We start from the raw sequence: 10,114 nt of genomic DNA, 5'->3' as shown, positions 1-10,114 counted from the left end.
ATAGCACCAACAAATGACTATTTGTAAAAAGAGTGGGACATTTTTATCCTGTCATAATTATCTTAACGCATGGTGAGTTGGAGAAGATGTGAACATGAGAACAAGGGAGAAAAACCAAGTGGCACCCTAGAAGAGAAAACCAATGTGAAAAGACATCACAAAAGCATGAAAGATGCCACAAAAGCATGAAGACCGCGATTCTGACTGGCCACCTATGAGAGGTGCCGCCCTAGAGAGAGAGGATCAACAGTCAAACAAATTTACACTTACAAATGTCACATGTAATTAGTTGTGTCCAAATATTTTAGTTTGTATGTAATTCAAAGCTTCCTTCAACTAGTCCTCAAACTTTATTTCTACCTTATATGTTCCATTACTCCTATTTGACTTGCTTTCCCCAATTAATATAGTACAATCTTAGTTTTACGATCTGAGCTTAAAATTGTTCTACCCATTTTTAGGTACCAGTTATGCTCTTCTTGACACTTTCTTTGCCCATTATAGCTTATAAAAATATTCTTTTCTAAATTTATAGCATTTGTTTTTTGAGTTTTGCCATATATTTACTCACTATTGGGTTGCCTTTGGGTATCTGTTACAGCACTGTTTGTGTTAGTTTTTACTTTTCTGCCAGTTAGGTTGTAAGTTTGTTGAAGGCAGGGATACTTCCTCAATAGTAGGAACTTAATTAATTGTTTATTTAATCAACAAATCCATTAAACACACATTTATTGAGCTACTACTGTGTGTTAGGTATTACTTTGGGCATTAGAGATATAGTAATGATAATTAGCTCTCAGAAAGTTCATGTTCTAGTGTGAGGAGACAGAATTAAAGAAATAGAGAAATAAATATATAGTATACAATATTTCTGGTGGTGATAAATTGAGGAAAAATAAAGCAGGTGAAGGGGATAGATAAAATGGGAGTAGGAGATACCTTTTACATAAGGTAGTTTGAGAAAGTTTCTTTTATGCTGAATTTTTAGATGAGACCTAAAGAAAGTAAGGGAGTTCTGTTTTGGCCATTTCATGTTTTAGGTAAGCTAGAAAGCAAACAATTATCAACTGAGTGTGGAAACATTTTACCAAGTATGATTCATTAGCCAAATCAAAATGGTATAATTAAGAAAGGCAAGAATATTTGGGATCAAAAGTACATCTGAAAATATACCATTGACAAGTTCAACAAACTCAAGATGGATTTTAATTTTGGTTGGTTGATTGAAGATTCATCAGATGTCAGAATTCTTTTACATGGATACTGATTAGAGTAAAAACATCTCCTGTGGTGAGAACAAGTGTGTAGAGTACTTCGGGCATTTCAAAAAATATATCTTTGGAACAAAAGGATCACTGTTGGCATTAAGAAGGTAGAGTTTATTCCTAGGTATTTTATTCTTTTTATCACAATTGCAAAAGGAATTTTTTTTCATTTCTTTTTCTGAAATTTAATCCTAGGTATTTTATTCTTTTTATCACAATTGCAAATTTTTTTTCATTTCTTTTTCTGAAATTTGTTAGACATGGAAACAATCAAAGTGCCCTTCGATAGATGATTAGATAAAGAAGTTGTACATACATACAATGGAAATTACTCAGCCATAAGAAAAGATGAAATACTGCCATTTGCTACAACATGAATGAATCTTGAGATTATCATGCGAAGTGAAATAAGTCAGACAGGAAAAGTTGAGAATATGATTTCACTAATATGTGGAGTATAAAACTGAAAGCAACAAATGAACAAGATAAAAACTCATAGACACAGACAACAGTTTAGTGGTTATCAGGAGGAACGGGGTGGGGGAGCTAGATAAGGGTAAAAAGGGTTAACTATATGGTGACAGAAGGAAATTTAACATTGGGTGGTGAACACATAATGAAATATACATATGATGCATTGAATCGATGCCATGGCAACTGAGGCTCTGTGATGTCACCAGAGATCTCATTGCCTCTTTTCTCCCACACATCCTGTCAGTGGGTGGCTCATTCCGTGGGTGCCCTAACCAAGTCGATTTGGATATTACAGGGCAATGCTAAGTTTAAGTCAAACAGGATATTTTACTGCTAACGAGAACATGTCCGTTGGGCCTGGAAGTCATTGTTTAAGTTAGGAGTAACCAAGGGAAACCAAGTCCTGATTAGGTTTTTGGATTCAAACTCTGGGAAGAAATCAGCACTGGACCTAAAAACCATCAGTAGGAAGTCATGCACCTGGGGTAACTCTGACCTTCTCAGATCCTCTTTCTGTCAGGCAGGTTGTGGTAGAAGGTATGGCATCTAACCCCTAAGGGCTGTATTGGGCCAAGCTCTGCTTCAGGCCATATGTCCCAGGACATCCAGGTCTCTGTTTTGTACAATCTTCCCCAGGCCATGTGTAAAGGCTCGTAGGGCTGCTATGTCCTCTGTGGAATTTGGGCAGAAGAGAAAGTGGTCAAATATATATACTTGGTCATTTCATACTGACTTTAGATCAATGATATCCAAACTTTTGGAGTTGGTATAGATAGTGCCTAATTTTATCATGCTTCCTCTTTTGTTTTCTGCAACCGTCCTGTATACTAAATAATGAATTTCTAAGGAAAGTGAATTAATTTAATTTTGAGAATTTTCAATATATGCATAGTAATTTTTGAAACCAAAGTTATTTTTTATTTAGTCATATTTGTCACTCTTTCTCTTTATGGTTTATACTTTCATTTTATGCTTAAGATTATATCCACACCTTGAGATTATATATTTATAACATGTAAAATGTAGAGTTGAAAAATATCTCTATTTGTGAATAGAAAATGTCTACAGTTATTAAAAAGGAAGGAAAACCTGTCTCCAGAGTAAATGGCAGTTTCAGAAAGGGTAAATCATTACTTATTCTTAGAGGAATGGGTTGATGTAATCAACTTGCCAACACGTGACTAGCTGCCTTTCTCAATGAATGGCATCATATTGCTGGCTCAGCATCAGTCTCTGCTACTGGTGGCTGGTAATTAATTAGTTACAATAACTAGATTAGTCTTGATAAGAGGCCCATGTTTTGGGTTTCATGCAGAGTTTCAATCCTACCACTACGGTTCTTTCATTTGTGAACATATTGTACAAGCACCTGGATGACAGGTGACAGAAGCTGCCCGGCATGCAGTATAAATCATTCTATTCACTTGGCTCTCAAGTTCATCTACTGTAGTGGGCATTGATATGAAACACCAAGATTTGTACATTTTGTTTCCACTCCCACAGTTCCATCCACATGCCTCCTTCCCATCTTTTTTAATTTTCCAATCTTACTTCTTCCAGATCCTTGACTGACTAGCAAAGCCATTTACTACAGCCTTAGATCCCATGTATATTCTTACCTTAGGCTTTTTTCTCCATCATAAAACTAGACGATTAAGTTTACTGCTTTCATCGGTATACTGGAAGAACTTGACTTCACCATCATCATTTAGAGTCAACCTCTGAGTTAGGTTGAATGCAGCAACCATCTATTGTCGGCTCACATAAATACATTGAATCAACACATACATAAATTGGGATGGTTGTTGTGAACCTCTGATGAGGCCATAGGTGTAAACTGAGGAAGAGGTGTTGGTATAGTAGAGATAGGTGATGTGTCCTCTGAACCTGCCTGGACACATTCATGTATTTATCATTTCTAATGCATCATGACTTGCTTCTGCTCTTGACTGAATTTATGACTTGTGGATGTGACAGTATCCATCTTGTATGGGAAGTTCTGTTTGCTTAACCACTTGATTTCCCATTGTAGGGTGCTCAGTCCCCTGCCCCCCACCCAGGCCCCCGCCAAATGGATATCAGGATATGTTTTTCAAACAATGAGCAGTTCTATGCAATAGAAAGAATGGCTTTGTTCTAGGAGTCTAGGGGAATGCTCTACAAGTCTAACGATGCTTATCGCATTGTACTATATAGCCTGAACAGCAGGGAAATATGAACAGCAGCCTGAACCTATTGTAGAGGTTTCTTTTTGCTCTGGGTCCTACTCAAAATTAGCAGTCTTTCAAGTCAATCACTTAATAAATGTAACAGAGCAGTATTCGACAAAATGTGTCAGAGATGTATTCAACAAATTTGGTTTTATCTGCCTCCTAAATATCACAAACCCCACCAAGTCCTGTGTCTCCTAGTAGCAGAGGTTACAAAATACAACATCTTGTCTTTTATTATAGAGGAGATATGCCCCGACTTGATAAATGGTTGATTGAATTTATCATTCTTTCTTAAACATGTCAAGGAAATAATTCACCCAATTCTACAGCTTCTATAATTATCATTGTCTCCATTCATTGTAGTGCTAGAGCTATTGTATATATAGTGCTTTCCCTTCTGCCTGTGCCTCCTCCTAATTTGTCACAGGTTAAAGTCATAGAAAATGTAATGGTCTTCTATACTGGGATTATCACTACCTGACTTATTCCCTGCAATGGGATCTTTGCTGCTATCTTTCCAGGATCTCATACTGAGGGCTGGATTTCTAGAGCCATTTATATTATCATTGGTGTTCATATGAGCTCTCCTGAAAGCAGAGCCAGAGACTAGGACTTGGATGTAGTTGTTACATATGAAAGGTTACCTTAGAAAGGAAGGAGGAGCAGAGGGAGTAACCGGGAGAGGAGGAAAAGCCACTGCAGCAGGAGACTTGATTCCAGAGTCTCTGAAATGTATTGGGAATGTCTCCCAGAAAGATAAATGTTTGATGTATTCATCCACCTGTACTGATCCCATAATACTTCAAGGCTGCACCTAACATTGACTATGGGGGCTCTGGTAGCTTCTGAGAACCCCTGAAGTAGAAAGTGGAAAGATATGTGGTGCTTTTCACTTGGGACACTGTCAGTATGAGTTAACATTCACATGAAACTATTTAATACAGCTACTAATGTCAGCCCTCTGTAGCTGCAGGTTCAGTATCTGTGAATTCAACCAATCATGGATCAAAAATATTTGGGAGAAAAAGCTATGTTGTTGCTGGCATGTACTATATAGTTAGGCCATGACATCTGTACTGAACAAGTACAGATTTTTTTCTTGTCATTATTTTCTAAACAATACAGTATAAAAACGATTTACATAGCATTTACATTCTATTAGGTATTACAGTCATGTGCCACTTAATGATGGGATACATCCTGAGAAATGCATCATTAGGCAATTTTGTTGTTGTGTGAACATCATAGAGCGCACTTACACAAACCTAGATAGTCTAGCCTACTACACACCTAGACTATATGTTATAACCTATTGCTCCCAGGCTACAAGCCTGTACAGCATATTACTATACAAAACAACACTAGATTAAATCAACCACAAGAGAAAATGGTTCAATCAAGAGTCATGGTAAACATGACATGTATGAGGCTGCTGCCAGAATAACACAGTATACTTTTTTACGGCAAAATTTTTTATAAGTAAAAAGAGTATACTCTAAAGAAATGATTATTATCATTATCAAATATTATGTACTTGCATAATTACGTGTGCTATCCTTTTATATGACTGGCAGCACAGTAGATTTGTTTACACCAGGATCACCATAAACATGAGTAATGTGTTGTGCTACAACATTGTGATGGCTACGATGTCACTAGGCGATAGGTATTTTTCAGCTTCATTATAATCTTTTTTAACTGTTGAAGAATGTTTATAAACTGTTGAATTTTCAGGCTTTTACTAGAGATAATTTCTTAAGACTAAAATCTGTTCTAAACTATTTTTTAATAATAAAAAGCATTTCTAACAGTTTTAAATTTAGCCTTTTCCTAACATCTCTTTAGAGTTCATTTTAAATATATCCTGAGATTTTAAAAGTCAAATTAATCTTTATGTTTCTATAGCAATTTATCCTGATATAATTGATGTCAGAACATTTTTTATAAATATGATCATTTTTCAACTTGTAATGTTATGTAAGTTAGGTAGTATATTAGTTTCCTAGGACTGCTAGCACAAATTACCACAAACTGGGTCGCTTAAAACAACAGAAATTTATACTTTCATGGTTCTGGAGGCTAGAAGTCCAATATCGAGTTGTCCTCAGGGCCATGCTCCCTCTGTCATTCTGTGTAGAATCCTTCCTTGCGTCTTCCTTGCTTCTGGCGGTGGCCTTCGATCTTCATCATTCCTTGGCTTGTAACTGCATGACTCCAATTCTCTGCCTTTGTAGTCACATAGTCATTTCTCTGGGTGTCTCTGTGTCCAAATTTTCCTCTTCTCTGTAACACATATGATTGTTTTTTAAACAAGAATCTATTTGTGGGGAATTCCTCTGAAACCCCTTTGCATGGTCAACTGCCTATTGGTTGAATGAATGCCTTCTGATTGTATGGAGCTTCACTGTGATCCTTGATGTTCTAACCTGCAAACTCAACCTGCATCCATTGTCTGTGCCACATACTTAGAGAGTTTTCAGTCCTCAGCTCCCAAGAATCATTTTCTTCATTTCACTGCAATTTATTTCTGATTGTCAAACTATAGCTGCATGATTCTGGAGAAGAACAAATCTGTTATACGAAAGGTTCTGGGGCACCTGATCCAGTTGCCAATGATAGAGATAAGTTTCTGTCACTAAACCAATTTGACATTTCTTATATTTCATTCTAGTGTCAGGACCCAGGTAAAATTATATAAAAATCTTTATATTTGCCATTTCCTGTGCTCTTCATTTATTTGCATGAATCAAAGCCTCTCCATGACATTATATTCCTCTGCTTGAAGCACTTCCTTTGACATTTCTTGTAGACTACTGCAATAAATTATCTCAATTTTTCTTTATTTTTTTAAAAAGAAATTTATTTATTTCTATTAGTTTCAAGTATACAGTGCATTGGTTAGACATTTATATAGTTTATAAAACTATCACCCTAATTACTCCTTCTCTCTGGTTTTCCACCTAGCCAATATATTAATGCTAACTGCATTCCCTATGTCGTGCTCCCCATCCCTGTGACCATCTATCAACTACCAATTAGTACTTCTTATAACTTCATTACATTCTCCCAGCACCCCAAACTACCCTCCACTCTGTCCGTCACCAAATTGTCCACTACATTTGTAAGTCTGTTTTTGATTAGTTTGTTCTTTTTGTTCCTTAGATTCCACATATAAGTGAAATCATATGGTATTTATCTTTCTCTGTCAGACCCATTTCACTCAGAATTTTCTCATTTTTCGCTCATGGTTTGTTGGTGAGAGTTTCGATTTGCATGCCCTTTCTAGAGATCATTTAGGCAGACACCTCTACCTGGTATAGTTGACCTTTGAAGAACATGGGTTTATACTGCATGAGTCCATTATTACATGGATTTTTTTTTTCAATAAATACAGTCAGCCCGTTCTATCTACAGATTTCACACTTGTGGATTCAACCCCAACCCTGGTAGAAAACCTCCATTATGATCTTATGGGACCACCATCATATATGCAGTTTATTGTTGGCTGAAATGATATGAGGTACATGACTGTGTAAGTAATCTAGAGATGAATTAAAGTATTTGAGAGGATGTGTATAGGTTATATGCAAATGCTACACCATTTTATATAAGGGACTTGAACATCCATGAATTTTGGTATCTGCACAGGGAATGGGTGCTGGGGGAAAGGTGGGCCCTAAAATCAATTCCCTGTGGATACCAAGAGACAGCTGTACTTAATAACCAGCTAAAGCTATTAGTTTGTTTCTTTAAAATCCTTAGAGTTAAAACATGTATCCTTCTTTGGAGGTAGAGTAATAAAGTCACACCTGCAAGGCTATATTTATTTCATGCAGAAATCCTTCCTTTTAGTCAATAATTATCAGTAGAGGAGACTTTGTTTATAGTGTTATTCCCCGAACAAGTTTATGACCTATGTTACATCCTTATATGTTGCTCCAATTATAAAATACAAAGCCAATACAATTATAAAATACAATTATAAAATACTTCCTTTTAGAAATTCAGTATATACAGAGTTCAATGTTCTTAAGACAATTTTATTTCTTCAATAAGACTAACACATCATGTAGTGAATGATATTTAAGATGATAATGAGATTTATTGTAACAGTTCCCTAACCAAAATTATTGAACTCTCTAGAAAACTATCTTGTTTATATCTTATTAAGATAAGTTATGAGGAAACTTTATTTACTATGACATCTGACTTGTTTTATGAACAGGTATTTTAGTCCCAAAGACTTTCTTTAGGGCAGTCTTCATCTCCTTGTTTCTGAGGCTATAAATTAGAGGATTGCAGAGAGGTGTTATCACAGAATAAAACAAAGCCACAATTTTCTGCATTTCCACTGGGCGTCCTGATCCAGGACTAACATATATCACTATAACAGAGCCAAAAAATAAGAACACAATAGCCAGATGAGAAGTACAAGTGGAGAAAGCCTTGTGTTTGCTTGCAGCTGAGGGCATTCGTAGCACAGCCAGAATCACCAGAGCATAGGAACAAAGGATAAAGAGAAATGTGCCAATCATGAAAACAGCATTGAAAGTAAAGTAAACGAACTGTGTAGTGGTGTCTTTAGAACAGGACAGCATCATCAGTGGGAAAGGATCACACATAAAATGGTCGATGGTGTTTGGGCCACAATAGGGCAACTGTGAAATGAGAACAACTGGGGTCAGGAAAAGGATGAACCCACATGACCATCCGAAGATGATGAGGCCAGTGTACAGCTGTTTAGTCATGATACATGGGTAATGCAGAGGACGGCAGATGGCAAGGTACCTGTCGAAGGCCATGATGCAAAGGAAGAAGCCCTCATCACACCCAAAAGAGAAGAAGAAGTAAAACTGGGTGAAACAACTCACAAAAGAGATGGACTTGCTTGTGGAGAGGAAGTTGGCCAGCATGTTAGGGGTGGTCGTGGTGACATAGCATATTTCCAGGAGAGAGAAATTCCCTAAGAAAATGTACATTGGAGTGTGAAGGTGCCGGTCCCACCACACGGCACAGGCAATGGCTGCATTCCCCATCAAGGTCAAGGTATAGGTTGCTGTGAAGATCCCAAAGTAGAGGAGCTGCATTTTTGGGCTTGAGGAAAAGCCTGTGAGGATAAAGTGGCTCACAGAGTTGGTGGTTTCTCTGCCAGACACATTCATTAGTCTGGAAGACATCGGTTATTGCACGTTAATGGAATATGCTAGTTCTTTTTGAAACCACCAAATTTCTTTACAATATTTTTTCATAAACAATGAAGTTTCTGTTAAAGCAACAAAACTGTGATCATCACGACTTGCTCCCCAAGAGTATGATTTCATTTTGATAAGATGCAAATAATATAAATAAAAACATGGCTTGAGGGCAATCATTAAACTAGGTCAAGATACTAGATTACACATAAGAAGTGCAAAATTTGTAATTTTGAATATGTCGCTTAACCTTATTTGCGTATTTCCTCATATGTTTGCCATATAGAGTATAGTACATACAAATGTGTGTATGTGAAATTTTTCTCTAAAGAATTATGCAAAACTAATTTATTACAATTAGTAATTTTGTTAATAGTACCAAATGCAATACTTCTTACTTTAAGACATTTCAAAAGGCTCTGTCTCACTGAGATACAATGAGAGAGCATAGGGAATAATCCTTTTTTGTGCTTTTATTATTCTTTATTTTTTTATTTTATTAAATTTATTGAGGTGACATTGGTTAATAAAATTATATAGGTTTCAAGTGTATAATTCAATAATACGTAATGTGTATATTGCATTGTGTGTTCATCAGACAAAGTTAAATTTCCTTCTGTCATCATATATTTTACCCTTATCAACCTGCCCCTTCCCCCATTTTTTTTTGGTAATTGCTAAACTGTTGTCCATGTCCATTGTTCGTTTGTTGCTTTCGGTTTTATATCCCATATATGAGTGAAATTGTACGGTTCTCAACTTTTTCTGACATATTTCACTTAGCATGATTATCTAGAGATCCATTTATGTTGCTGCAAATGGCAGTATTTCATCTTTTCTTATGGCTGAGTGATGACCCTCTCTGGGCCTCTCTGGGTCCAGCAGAGATAGTATATTATTTGACCATATCTAACATATGTTGGTATATAAGGAGTGTTTTCTCTCTATCTAGCTGGTTGGATTCAGCTGC

At 36.4% G+C, this 10,114-nt stretch overlaps 1 protein-coding gene across 1 annotated transcript; it reads right to left on the bottom strand.

The window, feature by feature from the left end:
- Nucleotides 1-8,148: 8,148 nt before the first annotated feature.
- LOC102888061 (olfactory receptor 11H1) lies at nt 8,149-9,129 on the bottom strand. Its single transcript, XM_006906933.2, has one exon. The coding sequence runs from the start codon at nt 9,127-9,129 to the stop codon at nt 8,149-8,151; it is 981 nt and encodes a 326-aa protein (XP_006906995.2).
- Between the last annotated feature and the right edge of the window lie 985 nt (nt 9,130-10,114).

Source organism: Pteropus alecto, unplaced genomic scaffold, assembly GCF_000325575.1.
Source record: "Pteropus alecto unplaced genomic scaffold, ASM32557v1 scaffold462, whole genome shotgun sequence".
NCBI classification, from domain to species: domain Eukaryota; kingdom Metazoa; phylum Chordata; class Mammalia; order Chiroptera; family Pteropodidae; genus Pteropus; species Pteropus alecto.
The sequence above is the reverse complement of the archived record's forward strand: the minus strand, read 5'-3'. Positions and strand labels throughout refer to the sequence as shown.